A 22393-nucleotide genomic window follows, 5' to 3' on the forward strand; every position below is an offset into this window, starting at 1 on the left:
GCCCTGTCCGGGGGTATCATCGGATGGGGCCACAGTGTCTTCTGATCCCTCCTGTCTCAGCCTCCAGTATTTATGCTGCAGTAGTTTATGTGTCGGGGGGCTAGGGTCAGTCTGTTACATCTGGAGTATTTCTCTTGTCTTATCCAGTGTCCTGTGTGAATTTAAATATGCTCTCTCTCTCTTTCTCTCAGAGGACCTGAGCCCTAGGACCATGCCTCAGGACTACCTGGCATGATGACTCCTTGCTGTCCCCAGTCCACCTGGCCGTGCTGCTGCTCCAGTTTCAACTGTTCTGCCTGCGGCTATGGAACCCTAACCTGTTCACCGGACGTGCTTGTTGCACCCTCGACAACTACTATGATTATTATTATTTGACCATGCTGGTCATTTATGAACATTTTAACATCTTGACCATGTTCTGTTATAATATCCACCCGGCACAGCCAGAAGAGGACTGGCCACCCCTCATAGCCTGGTTCCTCTCTAGGTTTCTTCCTAGGTTTTGGCCTTTCTAGGGAGTTTTTCCTAGGGAGTTTTTCCTAGCCACCGTGCTTCTTTCACATGCATTGCTTGCTGTTTGGGGTTTTAGGCTGGGTTTCTGTATAGCACTTTGAGATATCAGCTGATGTACGAAGGGCTATATAAATACATTTGATTTGATTTGTGTGTGTGTATGTGTGTCTACCAAATGTATTCATTTTTAAATGTTGATTATTTTTACCTGCCATAATCATTCATCTGATAAGATGTTTTCACTAACATGAGGGTTTAGGACAAAACTATGACAATCTGAATTCAATGACAAAACCGTCATGTTTATTAAATTGTAGATTGATAACAGGAGAATTCATGATAATATAAGACTGCTTATTGTTCAACTAGATTACTAAATTGGTTCAGTTCAGAAAAAACTATTTCCCTTGGCTCCAATTATGGAATACAAGTTATAAAACAATAAAAAGTAATTGAATTTCAAGCATTTCCAATCTCATTCAAGTCATTGTAAAACAGCAATTGCTGCCCTGAGGAACAATCCCTTTGAACATGAGATTTTTGTCCATTACCTCTCTGTCTGTAGTCTATAGCTAATCTCTCTATCAGTAAAGCACATTTAAAATATCTGTCTGTTTAAAGGTAGGCCAAATACAATCATTTAACCACAGGAATCAGCCTGAGACCCCAGACTTCTGATATCTCAAAGGCATTCAAAATCACTTAAAATTATAATTCACTTGCCACATTAGACAGATTTCAGAACTGCAGTTGCAGGATACATCTTCAAACCACTTAATCATTGGAATTGTAAAATTACTATAAAAATGGATGGATATGTTTGGCCACATTCTTAAAACAGTATGTTCATTACTCATCAGTAACAACACCAATTAGAGAGAGGTACCCTCTCCCACTGCCCAGTTTCTTGAGGGATGGGATGCCACCTGTAGTGCAGTGGTGCATGCTGGGCCAGCAGGGAAAGGCATAGGGAGGGGCTGAGAATGTCAAGACGGATTTGGTACTGCAGCCCACAACGGGGCCAAAATAAATTAAAATCAAAAACATAACATTTGCATAATCTTTTTGAAAAGATAGGTCCCTTGTCAGAGGTTGCTCTCAGGACTCTCATCCAATCCTAGAGCATCGCTCCATAGGTGACACGAGTCCTTGCTATGGAGCGGTTTCATCATCAGGGAGACAACGAGACGTGCGGCATGCAGGAGAGGTCACAAGAGGGAGTGTGTTTGCATGTATGTGTTGGATCCTCCACATCCTGATACAAGTCAATAAAGTTCAGAATAGCAGCATAGACCTGCATCCTCCTCCTCCTCCAGCAAAGAGTCTTCCTGGTCAGAACTCTATTGGCTGTCCGAATAGTGGATGGCATCTTGATAGATGGCATTGGTGGTGGTCTGGCCAAAGATGAAAGTGCCGATGGTTACCATGAGGACACCGTAGACCACCATCCCATGCCAGCTATGGAGAGAGGAGATCAGCGTTCAGTAACAGTCACATCAGGAGATTTCGTCATTTACATTTGTTCAATTACGTACAGGTAGTGAGTTTAGTTTTACCTAGCAGATCGGACCTCTGTTTCTGAGAGCTTTGCCTGAATCAGACACAGACCTGCAGGGAAGAGCAGACATTATATACAGGCATTATGCTTATTGCTGATATAAACACATTGTAAACACACACACACAGAATCAGACACACTGGTCGTACCTGGGAAGACAAAGATGAAACAGGCTGCCAGTCCTCCGATGAGGGAGATGACTCGGCCAATGTCGGGGATGAAGAGTGCGAGGACGAGTGTGATCGTGAACCACACAAGCGTCTGCAACACTCTGCGTCTCCGCTCACGCCTCACACACAATTCCACCTGCTCGCCATGGAAACGGAGCCATAGCCCCTCCAGCACCGCCCTGAAGAAACAAGTTACACAACACAACAATGTAGTACTGAAATGGCATGGGTGGCACACAGTGCTTTGTAGGGTAAGGTTAGTGTCTCACCGGCCACAGAAGTGAAGAATGGGATAGGAGGTGATAACACAGATGACGACGAAGGCCCTTGCGATCGCCACGGCGATGTCATTAGGAGGATATGACATCAGCACATCCTGACTGACGTTAGACCCAAATGACAGAAAGCCACAGACACCTGAGACATGGAGTATGCACCATTACACATCAACACATCACACAAGAAATGGGCTATGTCATAAAAAACCCCTGATGCTTTCCAAACTGACTATAGAGCCACACAGTGGACAGACACACACACCTGTGCCAGTGTAGACAAAGAGGCAGATGATCATGCTGACAGTGACCACACCTCCCCAGGGCTTGAGTTCACTCCTTCTCATGCTGTTAAACACTGGCACACTGCTCACATGACACTGAGAGATAGAAAAAGTGAGAAAGAGAGACATTGTGTGAGGATGTAAGTCACTTCAAGCATTTTCAATCAAGTAATAGAATAGCCATATGCACACCCTTGCACATTAATACACACACTCACAAACACAGACAGATACCTGGAAGCTAAAGCAAATGGTGGGCATGGCGTTCAACACTGCACTCCAGGAGGACGGGCTGTAACAGACACACTGGCTGATCAACACAAACAAAGCATGATGGGAACTGTAGTTTGATGTAGACTGTGCTTTAATGAAAGGCAAGTGGGCTGAAATGCCGTTTCTGGAATCTATCTCCCGTCTGGCACCATGGGTGCTTTGCAAACTCTTGGCATTCTCTCAACCAGCTTCATGAGGAATGATATTCCAACAGTCTTGAAGGAGTTCCCACATATGCTAAGCACTTGTTGGCTACTTTTTCTTCACTCTGCGGTCCAACTCATCCCAACCAACCATCTCAACCATCTCAATTGGGTTGAGGTCGGGGGATTGTGGAGGCCAGGTCATCTGATGCAGCACTCCATCACTCTCCTTGGTCAAATAGCCCTTACACAGCCTGGAGGTGTGTTTTGGGTCATTGCCCTGTTGAAAAACAAAATTATAGTCCCACTAAGTGCAAACCAAATGGAATAGCGTATCGCTGCAGAATGCTGTGGTAGCCATGCTGGGTAAGTGTGCCTTGAATTCTAAAAAAAATCACAGACAGTATCACCAGCAAAGCTCCCCCACACCATCACACCTCCTATTATCCGTTCACCTACTCTGCGTATCAGAGACATTGTGCTTGGAACCAAAAATCTCCAATTTGGACTCATCAGACCGAAGGATAGATTTCCACAGGTCTAATGTCCATTGCTCGTGTTTCTTTCTTGCCCAAGCAAGTCTCTTCTTATTGATGTCCTTATGTACTGGTTTCTTTCAGCAATTCGACCGTGAAGGCCTGATTCACACAGTCTCCTCTGAACAGTTGATGTTGAGATGTGTCTGTTACTTGAACTCTGTGAAGCATTTATTTGGGCTGCAATCTGAGGTGCAGTTAACTCTAATGAACTTATCCTCTGCAGCAGAAGTAACTCTGGGTCTTCCTTTCCTGTGGCGGTCCTCACAAGAGTCAGTTTCATCATAGCACTTGATAGTTTTTGCGACTGCACTTGAAGAAGTTTGACTGACCTTCATGTCTTAAAGTAATGATGGACTGTCATTTCCCTTTGTTTTTTTTTAGCTGTTCTTGCCATAATATGGACTTCGTCTTTTAACAAATAGGGATATCTTCTGTTTACCAACCCTACCTTGTCAAAACAAAACGGATTAGCTGAAACGCATTAAGGAAAGAAATTCCACAAATTAACTTTTAACAAGGCACACCTGTTAATTGAAATGCATTCGAGGTGACTACCTCATGAAGCTGGTTGTGAGAATGCCAAAAGTGTACAAAGCTGTCATCAAGGCAAAGGGTGGCTATTTGAAGAATCTCAAATTTAAATATATGTTGATTTGTTTAACACTTTTTTGGTTACTACATGATTCCATATGTGTTATTTCATAGTTTTGATGTCTTCACTATTATACTACAATGTAGAAAATAAAGAAAAACCCTGGAATGAGTAGGTGTGTCCAACCTTTTGACTGGTACTGTAGTTCAGTTAGCTTACCTGGTTGGAATGTAGCCAGGGGTCATCTCTTTATCAGGCCAGATGTATTTCAGTATTACCACAATGGTGACATACCAGGTGCCAACAACACTCAGCGCACTACAAACAGGAGAACAGCACTATCAGACTGACCTGTGTTCCTGTAGCCTACTGATACAAAGCAGTCTTCAAATTCTAATTCAATCATCAGTTGTAGACTAAAGGATGGTGTGGGAAGGTATACTTAGTACATTTGTAAAGTGTATTCGTTGGATGCAGGAAGGCCTACCTGGCGTATTTCTGGAAGCCAATCTCTTTGGGGATGGAGAGAGGCAGAATGACCAGGACGGCGGTCACACAAATGGTGAACTTACGGTCAATGTACCAGTGACCACCAACCACACCGTCTGGCAAATGAGCTATTGCAGCTATCACTACAGAAAGACAGAGATAGTGAGAGAGATAGAGGAAAGGCCGCAGAGCAAACAAAACATTCCATTGACTAACGTCTTATTTAAAGTGGAATTGTTGTAGTGCTGGCTATCTGATAGCAGGGTCATAGTCCATCTGAGGCTGACCTAAGGTGGCTTTCCAACTGATCAGCACTTAAAGGGTTAATGGCCGTTTCATTATGATGGCACATCTAAACAGCTGAGCTAGAAGATCTCATCACAGACTCCCTTGGCTCTTATCCACGGTGATAATAACTGAATTTACTGACGACACTAACACACAGCTAGTGTGATGGTGCAATAACAGATAAGGATTACCTTTTTTGAAGGTACAAAGGAAATGGAAAACTGGTGAAAAGGGCTAGTCAATGCTACAATCTGCAACTTTGAGTGAAATGACCTTCTGTTTCGTCAACTGTGTGTGTGTGTGTGTGTGTGTGTGTGTGTGTGTGTGTGTGTGTGTGTGTGTGTGTGTGTGTGTAACCTAGCACTCTGGTACCCTGCAAACTATGATCTGTATTGTATTTTACACAAGTCAAATGTAATGGAGTCTGTGGCATGTTGTTAATGGTTGCGTTCATACAAGGATTTATACATAGCTAGACATGACCGCCTCATTGACCTGATAGCTAGTGATGTGAGACAGACAGTACCACCATTCACAAACAGTCCCTTGTCAGAGGAGGCTGGTTTGATGTTGTGTTTTCTTGTATACAGAATATGCCAGATATTGTTGTTGTGGGGGAGGAGCTCATTTTAGAAGTGGGTTGCTCTTTTGACTCCTACATGGAGCAGACCTTTGCTGACAAGTTGCTCTTGTGTGTCAGCTGTCATGTGCAGCTTAGCGGTTTGGAGAAGAAGGTGGGCAATTCTACGGTAACAGAGTGATGTGGGGACTTCGATTTTTTACTTTAAAATGTCAAACAAAAAACAATGATTGCAAAGTTAAACAACCCAGACAACTCTATGCGCAATGACTACTTTTAACTATTACCAAAAACACATTTATCTGAAGAACAGTGCAGATGCAAAGTTCAGTAACCGAGTGCCGTCAAACTTTGCATCTGCACTGTCTTCAAGTAAATGCATCCATAAGTGTCCAGATATCCGTGTCCTTTTGAATTTCTTGAATTCTTCGACTGTAATGTGATTTGTGGATTAAAATAAAGTATTTAAAAAGGTGCATGAACACGTTCATTATCCATGTGTGAGAAACACTCACAGCGGTCCAGCTGGTCTCCAATGACGATAAAGAAGGCGATGCAGGTGCCGAAGGTGTAGACGGCGATGGCCACCTCACAGATTACCCCGGTGACCTTCCCACACGAGGCCCGCACCACCTCCTGATAGGTGCTCTCATTACTGACCTACACAAACAGCGCAGGGTCACTAGGATGAGTACTGCTGGATAAGACTGTCTTAAATTGTAAGTGGGGGGGGGGGGGGGGGTATTAACTTACTAACCTGGGAGCAGTATGCCAGGATCACCAGACTGCTGATGATGAAACTCAGCATGGACTACAACACACAAAAACAGGAAGTTTTACCAAATACATCCCTGTATATATATGCAGTATTTCTCACTTCTGCTCCTGGAGTTCCACAGTGTGCAGGCTTCGGTCTCAAAAGTGTGTGTGTGTAGCGCTCACCATCTGTAGCACCACCCCTGCAATCACGCCTCCAGCCACGTTGAAGGCGGCGGGGAAGTTGAGTAGTCCTGCCCCCAGCGCAGCGTTCACCACAATGAAGACAGCGGCTGTGGCAGACACCCTTCCACTCCTCTCCCTGTCTGACAAAGGGGGGCGAACGGACTCCACACTGGGGCTCTGCAGTAGCCACACCCTCTCACCAGCATCTTCACTCCCAGCCTCGGCCCAGTCCCCCGCCTCACTGTTAATCGCCATGGGACACCACCCGGCTGGTACAGTCCCAAAAACGCTACCTAAAACACCCTCAAATTCACCCTACTCTGTTCGACACAGACTTCAACACTAAAGAGCTGAGGGTATTCAGAGTTTGGGTTGAGGGGTAAGTCTGAAGGTTGAAAGTTTGTTGTGGCTCTTGTGACATTCAGGACACAGATGACTGCTTGTCAGTTTATCCTCAAAGTGGATGTAGTGTCACCCAGCAGTCAATCCTTTCGTCAATCTGCAAAAAGACAAACACACATTACAGCTTTGGCCTTCTCGACACCTTATCTCAGCGCTCTCTAAGTGCTTACTACCTAGTAAAACTACAACCTGATTTCCCAGTAGCCTACACGTTGTTGTCAGTGCGTTCTCCCCCCAGTCCCCTGCCTTGTGCTGTAGGCTGACCTTGCTTTACTCACCGACACCAGGATATGACCAAAAATACAAATCTTAACTAAATAAAAAAAGTCTGGTAAAAAAAATACTAAATCACCAGGAACTCACCTAAAAATGAGTTTAATGTAAGAAATCTGTTCCCAAGTATTCCCACGAATAAAAAAAAGAGACATGATCGTGTCTCAAAGTAATCAAGGTATGACATTTTTATTTTCAAATACAAACTCTTTTTGGGCCTAGTTGTGGTCAATTTGCAGTGTTCAAAATTATTATAATTATGTTCCGGCACCCTGACCATTCGCTCCGACAAAAATTGCCCCTAGGCTGAATCTAGTTGCCTACCCCTGCTTTACAGCACCCATCTGAAACACATTCTAAAGAGACATGTAATCATTAGTTTTAGATAGGTCTGATCCCAAGAGATTTTCACTTCATATCCCTGAGGATCACAAAGTGGACTTCAGTGATCAGGGTCACTGTTCTCATGATGACACAGTCTGTCACAGTAGATAACTGTTGTAAACCTCACTGTCAGGCGTGTGACCTACACACTAAACAGGATAATTATTGTGCTTGTCAGAGGCTATGCATTTTTGTAAGCATACATGTAGCTAAGCCATGTCATGGACATGTTAATTTTAAGTCATAAATGAGAATAGGCTATATTGAAATACAAGGTGGATAACAACTTCATCTCACTTCATTTGGTCAAAGGGAAATAGACTACATACTTCTCTTAACAAAATTATTTTGTCATTTTGTTTGTGTTCACAAGCTGCTAGGCAGAGATGGTAAGGGGCCTGTCAATAGACCATAAACACAAAATAGAAAGATGACATGTCGGCAACTAGTCATCCTCAAACCACCTTTAGATTTTTCTTGAAGTTGAGGTGACTTGGAGAAATTAATTATCATACCATGAACATTTTCAAATCCCCTGAAGGGGAAATATATCCCCTGCAGGACTTTCTTTAAGACCTATTTTAAAAAGGGATAGTTTACCTATATTTATTATAATTTTTTACCAAATTCTTAAAAAGGTGCAATATGCAGAAATCGCTCCGGCATTTCCTGGTCGCAAAAATTCTAAATAGTTTGCCTAACTTCAGTTTATGTGACAAAACAAGCCCCAAAACAAGAATCACTCTACCATCTAAACCACTGTGAAATACACTACCGGTCTTAGAAGGTTTAGAAACCCTACTCATTCAAGGGTTTTTCTTTATTTTGACTATTTTCTACATTGTAGAATAACACTGAAGACATCAAACCTAGAAAATAACACATGGAATCATGTAGTATCCCCCCCAAAAAGTGTTTAAACAAATATACATATATTTTATATTTGAGATTCTTAAAATAGCCAACCTTTGCCTTGACAGCTTTGCACTCTTGTCATTCTTACAACCAGCTTCACCTGGAATGCTTTTCCAACAGTCTTGAAGGAGTTCCCACATATGCTGAGCACTTGTTGGCTGCTTTTCATTCACTCTGTGTTCCAACTCATCCCAAACCATCTCAATTTAATTGAGGTCGGGGGATTATGGAGGCCAGGTCATCTGATGCAGCATTCCATCACTCTCCTTAACAGCCTGGAGGTGTGTTGGGTCATTGTCTTGTTGAAAAACAATACCACTAAGCGCAAACCAGATGGGATGGCGTATCGCTGCAGAATGCTGTGGTAGCCATGCTGGTTAAATGTGACTTCAATTCTAAATAAATCACAGACAGTGTCACCAGCAAAGCACCCCCACACTATAAAACCTCCTCCTCCATGCTTTACGGTGGGAAATACACATGCGGATATCCGTTCGCCCACAATGCGTCTCACAAAGTCACGGCAGTTGGAACCAAAAATCTCCAATTTGGACACCAGACCGAAGGACAGATTTCCACCGGTCTAATGTCCATTGCTCGTGTTTCTTGGCCCAAACAAGTGTCTTCTTATTGGTGTCCTTTACTAGTGGTTTATTTGCAGCAATTCTACCATGAAGGCCTGATTCACTGTCTCCTCTTAACAGTTGATGTTGAGATGTGTCTGTTACTTGAACTCTGAAGCATTTATTTGGGCTGCAATTTCTGAGGCTGGTAACTCTAGTGAACTTATCCTCTGCAGCAGAAGTAACTCTGGGTCTTCCATACCCGTGTCGATCCTCATGAGAGCCAGTTTCATCATTGCGCTTGATGGTTTTTGTGACTGCACTTGAATAAACTTTCAAAGTTCTTGAAATTTTCCAGTTTGACTGACCTTCTTGTCTTAAAGTAATGATGGACTGTCTCTTCTCTTTGCTTATTTGAGCTGTTCATGCCATAATATGGACTTTAGGGCATTTACCAAATAGGGCATTTTTCTGTATACCCCCCTACCTTGTCACAACAAAACTGATTGGCTCAAATGAAATAAGGAAAGAAATTCCAGTAATTCACTTTTAAGAAGGCACATCTGTTAATTTAAATACATTCCAGGTGACTACAACGTAAAGCTGGTTGAGAGAATGCCAAGAGTGTGCAAAGCTGTCATCAAGGCAAAGGGTGGCTATTTGATGAATCTCAAATATAAAATATATTGTTGTTTAACACTTGTTTGGTTACTACATGATTCCATATGTGTTATTTCATAGTGTTGATGTCTTCAGTATTATTCTACAATGTAGAAAATAGTCCAAATAAATAAAAACCCTTGACTGGTAGTGTGTATATATTTAAGTTGTTTGAAGCTTGTGTACAAAACTGAAAGTTAAAGACGTAAAAACGATACTTATGAAGGACAGAAATAGCGCACATAGAACATATCCCGCATCTTAGACTTACTTTCAATGAGAATGACCGATATGTGAATCATATTTCTATGTGAATGTGGTCAGGTCACTCAAAAAGTTACATGTTACAGCTTTAATAATTATGTTCTCTCAATGTTAATCTCAATGTTAATCTCAACAGTTTGTTTGATGCATTTAGCTTGAAATTAAAATGTCTTCTTCCAGGGAGGATGGCCACGGACCCCCCTACTAGTGTTCCCTTTCTGGATTTGGGCTAAGCCCCCAATGTCATCAAATCATAGAAACGCCACTGGAGCTACCTCAACAATAACAACGACTAGAAACATTCATAAAACACAGACATTTTGTAGCATTTTGTCAACTTTGCATATAAAGCAGCTGAATCTTAGATTCAGATCTAGCTACATGCCTAGAAAAACACAAATCACGACAATGAACCTGATTGGTGATGTCTTTACAGCAAACTGGACACCGCATCATAGTCAGCTGTTGTTAGCTGGCTGATAGTTTTCGAAAGCTGCTACCGACCTCTTCATCTACATATTATTTAACCTATTCAGTTGAAAATATGAAAATGCATATAATATACTCAAATAAATACCTCTCAAGTGTCTCTCCGAAGCTTGTGTTTTTCTGCAACAACCGCACGTGCAATGAAATTCCTGCTGAACAAGCAACGATGGAATGTGACTTGGTTGTGACGTGTTCATGTGACGATGTAAAATTACGTCTTTAAAAACGATGTGCATGGTGGGAATTGTAGTTTACTGCCTCGAGAACGCAAAATTATACCAGAGAGGGTTTTAGCAGGGTAGATACTGCCGCACAGGAGGCTGCTAAGGAGAGGACGGCTCATAATAATGTCCGGAACAGCGCGACTAGAATGGCTTCAAACATATGGAAACAATACAGTTGAAGTGGGAAGTTTAGATACACCTTAGCCAAATACATTTAAACTCAGTTTTTCACAATTCCTGACATTTAATCATAGTAAAAATTCCCTCTCTTAGGATCACCACTTTATTTTAAGAATGTGAAATGTCAGAATAATAGTAGAGAGAATAATTGATTTCAGCTTTTATTTCATCACATTCCCTGTGGGTCAGAAGTTTACACACACTCAATTAGTATTTTGTAGCATTGCCTTAAAATTGTTTAACTTGGATCAAATGTTTCAGGTAGCCCTTCCACAAGCTTCCCACAATAAGTTGGGTGAATTTTGGCCCATTCCTCCTGACAGAGCTGGTGTAACTGAGTCAGGTTTGTAGGCCTCCTTGCTCACACATGCTTTTTCAGTTCTGCCCACAAATTTTCTATAGGATTGCCTCATGATGCCATCTATTTTGTGAAGTGCACCAGTCCCTCCTGCAGCAAAGCACCCTCACAACATGATGCTGTCACCCCCATGCTTCACGGTTGGGATGGTGTTCCTCGGCTTGCAAGCCTCACCCTTTTTCCTCCAAACATAACGATGGTCATTATGGCCAAACAGTTCTATTTTTGTTTAATCAGACCAGAGGACATTTCTCCAAAAAGTACACTCTTTGTCCCCATGTGCAGTTGCAAACCGTAGTCTGGCTTTTTAATGGCTGTTTTGGAGCAGTGGCTTCTTCCTTGCTGAGCGGCCTTTCAGGTTATGTCAATATAGGACTCGTTTTACTGTGGATATAGATACTTTTGTACCCGTTTCCTCCAGCATCTTCACAAGTTCCTTTGCTGTTGTTCTGGGATTGATTTGCACTTTTCGCACCAAAGTACGTTCATCTCTAGGAGACAGAACGCTTCTCCTTCCTGAGCGGTATGATGGCTGTGTGGTCCCAAGGTGTTTATACTTGCGTACTATTGTTTGTACAGATAAACGTGGTACCTTCAGGCCTTTCGAAATTGCTCCCAAGGATGAACCAGACTTGTGGAGGTCTACAATTGTTTTTCTGAGGTCTTGGCTGATTTATTTTGATTTTCCCATGATGTCAAGCAAAGAGGCACTGGGTTTGAAGGTAGACCTTGAAATACATCCACAGGTACACCTCCAATTGACTCAAATGATGTCAATTAGCCTATCAGAAACTTCTAAAGCCATGACATCATTTTCTGGAATTTTCCAAGCTGTTTAAAGGCAAAGTCAACTTAGTGTATGTAAACTTATGCCCCACTGGAATTGTGATATAGTGAATTATAAGTCAAATAATCTGTCTGTAAACAATTGTTGGAAAAATTACTTGTGCACAAAGTAGATGTCCTATAGTTTGTTAACAAGAAATTTGTGGAGTGGTTGAAAAATGAGTTTTAATGACTCCAACCTAAGTGTATGTAAACTTCCAACTTCAACTGTATGTTTGATGTATTTGATACCATTCCACCTATTCCACTCCAGCCATTATCACGAGCCTGTCCTCCCCAATTAATTTGCCACCAACCTCCTGTGTACTGCATATACATCTTCATAAAACGAGAGTATTTTGTGTCTAATAAAACCAATGATTTTCGTAGTAAAATCATGTCCTACACTAGTTCCCAACCAGGGGTACTAGGACCCATGGGGGTACTTGGTCTATCCACAGGGGGTACTTGAGAAGATTCATGAGACCATCATCATACTGGTAAAATGCATGAGGGGGTATTTCAGGGGTACTCCAGCCAGAGCAAAATTCAGTTGGTGGTACAGTAACTGAAAAAGGTTGGGTACCATTGACATAGTCCAACGGTATCAGTTCAGTTTCTTACATTTGGTTTGACAATATTTTTGTTAGAAAGAAATACAAAATAAGCCCAGTTATTTCAATGCTAGATATTTTATTAATTGTTCAGAGAAAGACCTGACCGGTGCTCCATATTGTTTTATTATTTTGCGCTAACACGAAAATGGCGACAGAGCAGCTTAATCTTCATGAGTAGACAGCAGAAAGGTGAATTTCCCTGCACAATCTGTCTTGTTACAATCAGAAAGACACACACACAGAAAATGTTCAAAGGCTGATCATTGGAGCAAAACACTGTCTATACAACTTTCTATATATATATTAATAAAAGTTCTATAACCTGTTGGTTCTGAAACGGAGGGGATAGGAGTCGCCCAGTGATCTAAATAACACTTGTAAAATGCCTTTTGTGGAAATACAAGAGCACCATCATAGGACAGTCTATCCTTTTAAAGCTGCAATTTAACTTTCTGGACCAAATTCAAATGTAATTGTTTTGTTATAGATCAGTCATTGAAAGCAAGTTTAAGAAGCAGTAGATCTGTTCTGTGCACTGTCTCTGCTTACCATTACGTTTCATTTTTTGCATCTTACTTTCAGTTTTGTACACCAGCTTTGAACAGCTGAAAATACAACACTTTTGGTTATATAAGATATATTCCACAGCAGTTTAGATGGTACAATGATTCTCTACACATTACTTGTTGTCAAACTGAAATTAGGCAAACTATTAGAATTTTAGCAACCAGGAAATGGCAGAGCGATTTCTGTATATTGCACCTTTAAAACATCATAAACCATTGCTTGGGGGGGTGAGAGGAACATTCAGTGGGCATTTAAGACTGGCTGTCTGACTGCTCACTCATCAACACTTAGAAGAAACACAGTAGACCCTGCTCTTAGTGCAAAAGCACAAAACTTGTACAGTAATATAATTATTTATATTGAGTATCGAAGACAAGATAATGCAAGAGGAAATGCAAGAGACAGAGGCTGAGTGAAAGGACTGAATGATCATACATTATTGTCCATTTCTAAAGCATATTAAAATATCAATGACCGTATCTCATCTAAAGGTAGTGCAAGACAATCTTATAACTAATTGTTATCTGGAAATACTGAGTTTTCTGCTACTCTACTGGTGTTGAGGAAAAGTTGAACTTTCATATCCTACAGAAATATGCAATGACAGACAAGAGTTCACAATTCTCAAACAACAGAGCCTAAGTGTTGGTAAACTCATCTGTAGCCTAACAGTAATTTGGACCACAGCAAGCAGAGCAGGTTTAAAAGAGAAAATTAACCTGTCATTAAGCCATTTATTAAGTTCATTAATATTAACATTTGACATACATAAATAAGCGTAGAAGAGAGACATCAGACATCAGCTCAGTCAAATGTAGGGCAGATCATTGGACCATCACTAAACAACCTTTGACATGGTGGCCTCGTTGGGAAGGTCACAGGGAACTAACCATCCCTACCGCGAGGAGGGTTGAGGTCAAAGTTGAACTTGACGATGAACAATTGACAGTCTTTAAGAATGCCCAGCTCCTCTGTAAGGGATGGGTGGAGGGGGCAGGGAGAGTAAAATGACACAAAATGCTCCTTTTCAGGTTGTTATTTTAATTTTGATTGTGTCCAGCGCCACCGTGCCCCGCTGTTTCTCCCAGCATTCTCCTTTTTACTTAGTGACGGCGTGGATTCCATGCGCTAGGTATCCCACGTTGCTGGAAGTGACGCCTGCCATGGAGATTCTACCATCCTTGGTCATGTACACTGAAAACTCCTTAGTCAGACGCTCAACCTGGGGTAGACACACACAAACACCTGGAGTCAACGCAATTTAGCATTATACTAGAACTTCATTCCAACTGATGAATATGACCAATATGAATATAATAATGTCTTATAAGGTTGTAAGGTACAGGTGTGGATATAAAGAGTGGGTGTGGTCGTTTGTGTGTGTACCTGTTCAGGCTTGAGGCCTGTGAAGCAGAACATGCCGATTTGGTCGATGACATGCTGCCAGTTGTGAGTGGAGCCCTCGTTCTTCAGGTTGGCCGCCAGCTGCTCCCTCATCTTGATGATGCGGTTGGCCATGCCGTGGACCTCCTCCAACCTGTGTAGAGAGAGAGGTTAATCAGGGGGGTTGATGAAGAAACAGAATGGAAGTTGTGTGTAGAGACAGGAGACCACTCCAAAGAGAACTCCGATACCTTCCTAGGCCGTCAGCTAGATTATGAAATCACAGGATCAGTGAAATGGGCAAACAACATTTTTGGGGGTGTGTGTGTGTGTGTACACTTACCAGATTTTATAAAGGTCTGGTGTGTTGAGAATAGTGGCAGCGATTCTGGCTCCATTCATTGGAGGGTTGGAGTACATTGGCCGGATCAGAATCTTCAGCTGAGACTCCACCCTCTTAGCTTCCTCGGCATCGTTACACACCACAGTGAACCCTCCCACTCGCTCACCTGTCAACACACAGACAGGTAAGATACCACATCGTTGGGAGTTTTTACCATTCTCCTATGTCAATACCATAGTTTGTGAGTGAGATTTTGTGTGTGTGTGTGTGTGTGTGTGCGCGCGTATAATGAGACTGACCGTAGAGGCCCATGTTCTTAGCGAAGGACTGAGACAGGACAATTTTGTGGCCCTGCTCGATGAAGTGACGAACAGCCCAGGCATCACGATCAATATCTCCACTGGCAAAGCCCTGGTAGGCCATGTCAAAGAACACCAACAGGTCCCTTTTCTGAAGGAACGGCAGAACAGGGGAGGAGTTATTATTAGGACCATGTGTGTGTAAATAGTTGTCTGGCACAGTAAAGACGTCAGTCTTCACACAAAACACCTGTAGGCACTGGGCAGTAAAACTCTTCAGCAGTAGAGTCCCAGTAGTGACAGAGGCTTTAGCCAGTTAGGGCCTTTACAGAGAAATCACCATTGAGGTATTTCATATCTATGGTAAGCACACTCACCTTCACCAGGTCAGCGATCTCCTTCCACTGCTCAGGCTTGGGGTCCACACCGGTGGGGTTATGGGCACAGGCATGCAGCATGATCACACTCTTCTCTGGCATTTTCTGTATCAGAGGGAAAATACCGTCACACTAACATTCAAATCAGATTCTCATGACGGAAATAGACACCCACACCTTATCAAGTCAATATAACAATATAAAAACAGATCACAGAAGACGTGGTAATGGTCCTCCATGTCAGTGTGGAATCATACAACCGCACCCCCCCTTTCCCATCCCTCTCTCACAGAGATGTCGTCGAGCGCCCCGTTGAAGTCGAAGCCGCAGGTGGAGGGGTCGTAGTAGCGGTAGGCTTTCAGCTGCATGCCAGCATCTCTGAAGATGGGTGTGTGGTTCCCCCAGGAGGGCTTGGGCAGGTACACGTCACGGGACGCACTGTGGAAACGAGACTAGAGAAAAATATAATGAATTAACTGAGTGACACCATACACACTCCGCAGTACTACCGGTATGAAGATATTGTTTTATAGAATTTGTAATGCATATATATTATAAAGAAGGCAGTCATTTCAGGCATGTATAGGCTGGTGCACTGTTCTAGGGGGCTATGGGCCCAAATGGAACCATGGTAGTGTTAGTGCATTCATTCTCTTCCTGTTTAGCTGTTAAGAGGCAGGTCTTTACCAGGAAGTTGGCTCCAATGCACAGAGAGCCGGTTCCTGAGATGGTCTGGACAGTGATGTTCTGAAGAGAGGAGAGAGATGTTAATAGCATTTCTATCGTTCACTTAACACACCGACAGCAAATGTGCTTCCAAGCTACCACCCACGCCTCCACTCACCCTGCCACTCTTGAGGACCTCGCTGTCAGCCCCCAGGGCTAGCTGAGCGCAGGACTTGGTGAAGTCCCCCAGACCACCGATGGCCAGATACTCCTTATCCAACTGCTTGGAAGCAATCAGAGCCTCTGCCTAGAGAGAGAGAGGAAGAGAGAAAGAGAGAGAGAAAGAGAGAGAAAGAGAGAAAGAAAGAGAGAGAAAGAGTCGGGAGGATGGTAGAGAAATAGTGAGTGTGAGGAGAAGTAGAAAGGTTTTTAATGATGACATTTTCTCAGCATCCACCTCGACTGATCCAAAGCCCTGCCAAATCAGAGATAATAGTGTAACACAGCTGGGGTTTAGCAGGGCTGTATGAGCTGAGCTCAGAACGACTACGCAGAAATAATGTAAATGTCTTACACATGGGTCTGCTGGAGCCTGCACCTCAAACTTACATACATAAAGTATGCAAACATACATCTACACAGTAATAGAGGTTCCATATGGTTATACATTATACGAGTTAAGCTCAGGATGACAGTGCAGAAATGCACCAATCAGAAACACACAGGCCTGCAACTCCATAACAGCTTGTATAGTGAGAATCAGCTCAATAACATAAAAAACACCTTCTTCATGCTTCTACGTGTTTGTTAACTGATCCGGTTCTTACATAAAAGGGCTAATAGCAGTGTGACAGGATTGGCCTTTCCCCAATGCTGAGCTCGGGATTACAAAACTATAAGAGCCGGCGTTGCTACTCATCTTTCCTCTGAGGAGTGAGTCTCAATAAAATATGAATGGCTGGGTGAAACTGGGGACAGTTATCTAGTCCCTGTCTGTGTCTGTCTGTGTGTGGAAGCCTGGGTAGTTACACTGGTTGTCATGGTATTCCTACCTTGCGGACACAATTGAGCACAAAGGGTTTGCCGTGGTCATCCCTGTAGGCCCCCACCCCCAGGTTCATCTTCTTCGGGCTGGTGTCCCTCTTGAAGGCCTCCGACACCCCCAGGATGGGGTCGGGGGGGCCCATCTGCACTCCACCCCACCATGAGCTGCAACACAGGGGAGGGGAGAAACAAACAGAAGCAGCTTCATTTAACATCATTTTGCAGACTTGTGTTCTTACTTGTTTCACAGTGGACACCAATGGATGAGTTTCTTTTTCTAAAATCACTCAGTGTAGGCTTATATTTCTCCAAGAAACTGGACTTAAAATAAAAGACAAACTCAACAGTAAACAGTACTATACTCTGCTCAAGAAACGGTTGCTCTCACCCAACCAGAGGAGAGTAGCACCAACCACCCACAGTAGACCAACACTCTGGACTATGACCTGGTGAATGCCTGGTCATCCCCCAGTCCCTGCACAGCGAAAAGCCACACACACACACACACACACACACACACACACACACAGCTAAAGTCTGTCGAGGTGAAGGGCCCGTGTTGGATGGCATTAGGGGGAGTCACTAAAAGGGAGATGTACTGCACTAAATACATGAACATCTCTCTCCATCGCCACTAAACTACCAGAATGACAGCTCTAAAGGGCAGGGAGAGAGTGGTTGAAACAAAGGCAGCGGTTGGTTCTTTGAAATTCAGAACAAACTCATTCATCATATCTTTGGATCTGGTCATTACAGCCTGGTCTTTTTTTCACACTGACCCCACCAAGCTGATTATCCATCCAATACTTCACACTTCCCTTGCCACACACACACACACACACACACACACACACACACACACACACACACACCTCATGCAAAGGTCAGGCACTGCAAACATATGCTCTCACACTTACAAATGCTCTCACACACACAAAACAATTCCATCCCCCTGTATGGAATGTGTCTTATGAGGAGGAAAGAACAGAAAATTAGCAGGGGCCCAGTTCAGGAACTACCGTAATAGAATTACACACACACACACACACACACACACACACACACACACACACACGACCTTGCCCTTGACCTCTTCCACATGACCTCTGAAAGAGGGGAAAGCACGGCCTCTAATCTTCCATATTCCTCTCACTGCTGTACTGGAGGCTATAGGGCTGCTGAGGCTGAACTAGAGATATGTTTAGAACATTGCATGGGAAAAAATGTAAGTTGACAGCAAGACTCCCAACAGAGAATCACATCTGTTTTAGACAGCCTACATTTCTATTGGAACCTTCTGTAATTTTGCACTCTCTAAAACCGTGTTGTGTCTGATGCTACTCACCAGTGTGTACTGGTACAGTAGTATGTTTTGATATGCCAAATGTAGTGGTGAGCCACTATAACTTGAGCAGTGATACTCCGCAGCTCACTGAGATTCAGGTTCAACAGTTGTGTTTAAACACCCTGGAACTCACAGCGATACTTCGAGCTGAAGTCTTCGCAAAGGGGCAGCAACGCCAAGACCGCAACACGAGACTATAGACAAGAATGATGACATGACGCCCACCTTGAGTTTGAGGGAACACACTGAACAGTCACCTGTCATAGAGCCTGTTTACGTAGCATTATAAAACATCCTTACAGAACGTCCATTGGCCAATAACAAAAAAGATCTCAGGCGACTAAAATTGAACACTCAGCTGATCAGAAACATTGGGACTGCACATTAAAATCAGATCCTCAATCAGTAAAACTGATAACAAATATGAATACTTGTTATCTGATTCTGACAAATCTGTTATCAGAGTGAGAAGAACCTGGGTATATTATCAGCCTACCCACTAGTTCATATTGCTACTACTATCAGCAGTTTGTGCGATCTACATACACACAGAACCTTTGTACATTTTAACTTGTGAGATGTCGAGCAAACATAAATATGCTTGGTATACACTTCATAGGTACAGGGAGTACACTGACTATTTAGTCCTATTTATGCCAGCACCAATGAGGGTCCATCCAATGTGGAGTCACAGACTTGAATGTACCCTGCTAATGGACTAAAATGCACTTGAATACAGACCGAAATTATTTTTGAATGAGAATAATGTAACACTCGGCGCACGGTGTTCTAACAAAAACCGACAGTGATGCAGAGTGTATTTGCAGATGCTTTTCGAATACATAGCCTGTTTTCCAGAGATGTGGAGCGGTATCTTATAAGCGAGCAGAGTTTGTCCTCCAAGAGAAAAGTGAAAGGACACCGGTTACTGTCGTCACATCTCCGTAGAAACCGGGACATCCCTTGGCCAATCAGCGACCAGGGGCCTGCACATGATAACCAATGATCACGCTAGAATTAGGGAGCTACGGTATGCGAGGGAGATCAAACCGAGAAAATACATCGATTCTCAGAGGCTAAATGCCTCTGCGACCCTAAAATATAAAATTTTTGAATAATTTACCTTTCACAGGATGAACTGAATGATCACTATGACAACATACTGATTACCTGCCACTGAAATCGGAATAATATTTTTACAGAGCCACCAAATAACAGTATCAGTATCGATAGCTGGAAAATAACCTTGCCAAGTTCGATTGTAAGTGAACTGGTTGAGCCATGAAGTCTACAAGTATGACTTGACTAAAGCCAAAGATATGAACGGGACATTTCAGTCACGACAGGCGGCGGATGGATGAATGCGAGTTTCAATCAGTTAGCAAACCAAATCAAATGTAATTTAAATATTAGGTAGATAGCTAGCTAAACTACAGTGAGAGACGTAAATGCATGACCAATTCAGTAAACTTGAAGTTAGGCTACTTGAGTCATTGCTAGCCATGCCCGCTAGCTAGCTAGCCAGCTATTCATTCAATGTCAAACATGACAGTGCAGAGATTGCATGTCTGGTATTACCTGTTACGGGTAGACAAAACTCCCAGGGATGGGGAGAAAGTCCCAATACTGGAGATTACCTTGCTGGACTTCAACAGAGCCATGGTCAAGCAGGTGGCCGGGGCGCAGAATGACAGAAAAAGCAGAGTGAGAATATAAATCGGAGGGACAACAGAGGCACGCAAGCTTTTTTCTTCTTCGATTAGGTTTAACTGTGGTTGGCATCCAATAAATGTTGCATTACTGCCACCTACTAGACTGGAGTATAACTCCCGTATACTTTGCTTAAAAATAAATACAAATATTCAACAAATACCTTACCATCTAACACTACACTCACAAAAAGTATTAAAAAATACCACACTATATATATTTAGTCCTACTTCAGGCCAATAGCCTGAAAGGATGGGACACCACCACTTAACACACCCTGTAATTCTTCTGATGTCATGTCTCGCACACCCAAATACCTCTCTACAGCTGCCACCACAAACTCTATTTTTTGCGACTTATGTTCTATCCCTGCAGTACAGTTGATAACCATTACTATAAATGCCAAAAATCCAATCTTACTGAAACATATATTACTTGATGGTTTATCCCCCTGTACTGGTACACATCTACTACTCACACCACTCCTCTCACCACTCCTCCTCCCTCCCCCTTGACCCCTCTTCATCTACTTTCTTCACTGCCTCAGCATATGACAACTTCTGCACTACTCTAACCCTGGAAACCTCAACCTGCCTCTCTTGCACCAGACGATTCGGATCCACAGCCCCATGGGCACCCTTACAACTTACACATACCACTACTTTTCCCAATGCTACACATTCCTTTGTCTCATGCCCTTCTGTACTATTTTCACACCTAGGAACCTCCCTCCAACACACTGCTTCCACATACCCATAAGCTTGACACCTGTAACAACGTAATGTATTCAGCACAAAAGCTCGTACAGGATAACTTATATATCCTAACATCACTTTGTCGGGCAAAGAGTCAATATCAAAACTCAAAAGTACAGACAATGACTCACTCACGCCACCCTGTCTGTGTCACACCAAACGACGAGCATCACATACACTGGGAATCTTCCCCTTCAGTTGTTCAGCTTTCACATTTACCGCTACCCCATTAATCACTCCTTTCAATGGCACCCTTTTCTTGAGAGCAAAACAATTCACATCTCTTGCCCCCATTTGTTTAACATGGAGCGCCTGCTCCCTCTGACCAGCAGAAACACAAACTATTAAAATACTACTTCTGGTTACCCTCACCGATTCCACAGCCCCCAACTCTGTATTCACCTACCCTGAAACCTCAAATGGATCAGCCAAAAAGCAAGGTTCCACTTTTTCCCAAAACTTCACTCCTACTGTCACAGACTCATCTTTATCCTGACCCTCGGTGCAAGCCTCGGGCTCCGAGAACTTCACCACACCTACCACCTCCAATACTTCGCCCTCATTCACTTCCATTTCTCCTCCTGTCTTCAACCCACTCTGCTTACACTTTCTACCATTCTTCTTTGACAAACCATCTCCCTTTTTTCCGCCATTCCTCCTCTGTATTCCAGGTATAACTCTCCTTATACTGCACTTCTCCTGACATACATCTTGTTATTGCCTTGTCAGGTGATGCCATTTAACCGACTGTCACAATCTCCATACAATCAGCACGTACTCCTCAGGATGTAGCACTCAACAGTGCATCCCACTTGTAAAGCCGGGTGGGGGGCAATCGCTCAGGTCTTCTTCTTCTATGGTATTATGGCGGTCCGCAAACAAACGTTAGAGTTGTATGCCCCCACCAAAATTAAATTGACACGAAAGAAGAGTAGTGTGTTTGAAGTGGAGGAAGTACATGACTTAGTATGTCTCTCGAGGAGGATAAAAATAGATTTTTGCTTGAAAAAGTTTAATATTTTCAGAAGGAGTCAGGTAATTGGTTAAGGGAGGAGGATTGGAGGTAAAGAGAGTGGAGGTTGAAAAAACTGAGGTTGGCGCAGA

The 22393-nt window shown here is 43.0% G+C and overlaps 2 protein-coding genes across 3 annotated transcripts; both read right to left on the reverse strand.

Annotated features, from left to right (window-relative positions):
- Positions 1-790: 790 nt before the first annotated feature.
- On the reverse strand, positions 791-10864 carry LOC115167195 (putative sodium-coupled neutral amino acid transporter 7). The gene is made up of 12 exons (XM_029721365.1): positions 10685-10864; positions 6647-7145; positions 6462-6515; positions 6220-6364; positions 4835-4979; positions 4567-4665; positions 3035-3092; positions 2782-2896; positions 2511-2658; positions 2221-2420; positions 2070-2121; positions 791-1971 (listed from the first exon to the last, which is right to left on the reverse strand). The coding sequence occupies exons 2-12, from the start codon at positions 6899-6901 to the stop codon at positions 1854-1856; spliced, it is 1389 nt and encodes a 462-aa protein (XP_029577225.1). The 5' UTR covers positions 6902-7145; positions 10685-10864; the 3' UTR covers positions 791-1853.
- Positions 10865-12857: 1993 nt separating this feature from the next.
- On the reverse strand, positions 12858-20580 carry LOC115167196 (aspartate aminotransferase, mitochondrial). Of its 2 annotated transcripts, none has more exons than XM_029721367.1 (10): positions 20403-20580; positions 17488-17644; positions 16614-16742; positions 16457-16516; positions 16060-16221; positions 15770-15874; positions 15393-15543; positions 15094-15259; positions 14754-14904; positions 12858-14589 (listed from the first exon to the last, which is right to left on the reverse strand). In XM_029721367.1, the coding sequence occupies exons 1-10, from the start codon at positions 20483-20485 to the stop codon at positions 14467-14469; spliced, it is 1287 nt and encodes a 428-aa protein (XP_029577227.1). In that variant the 5' UTR covers positions 20486-20580; the 3' UTR covers positions 12858-14466. The 2 variants fall into 2 exon arrangements, with proteins under 2 accessions (XP_029577227.1, XP_029577226.1); XM_029721366.1 differs by lacking the exon at positions 20403-20580 and adding an exon at positions 17868-17959.
- Between the last annotated feature and the right edge of the window lie 1813 nt (positions 20581-22393).

Source organism: Salmo trutta, chromosome 29, assembly GCF_901001165.1.
Source record: "Salmo trutta chromosome 29, fSalTru1.1, whole genome shotgun sequence".
Taxonomy (NCBI): Eukaryota; Metazoa; Chordata; class Actinopteri; order Salmoniformes; family Salmonidae; genus Salmo; species Salmo trutta.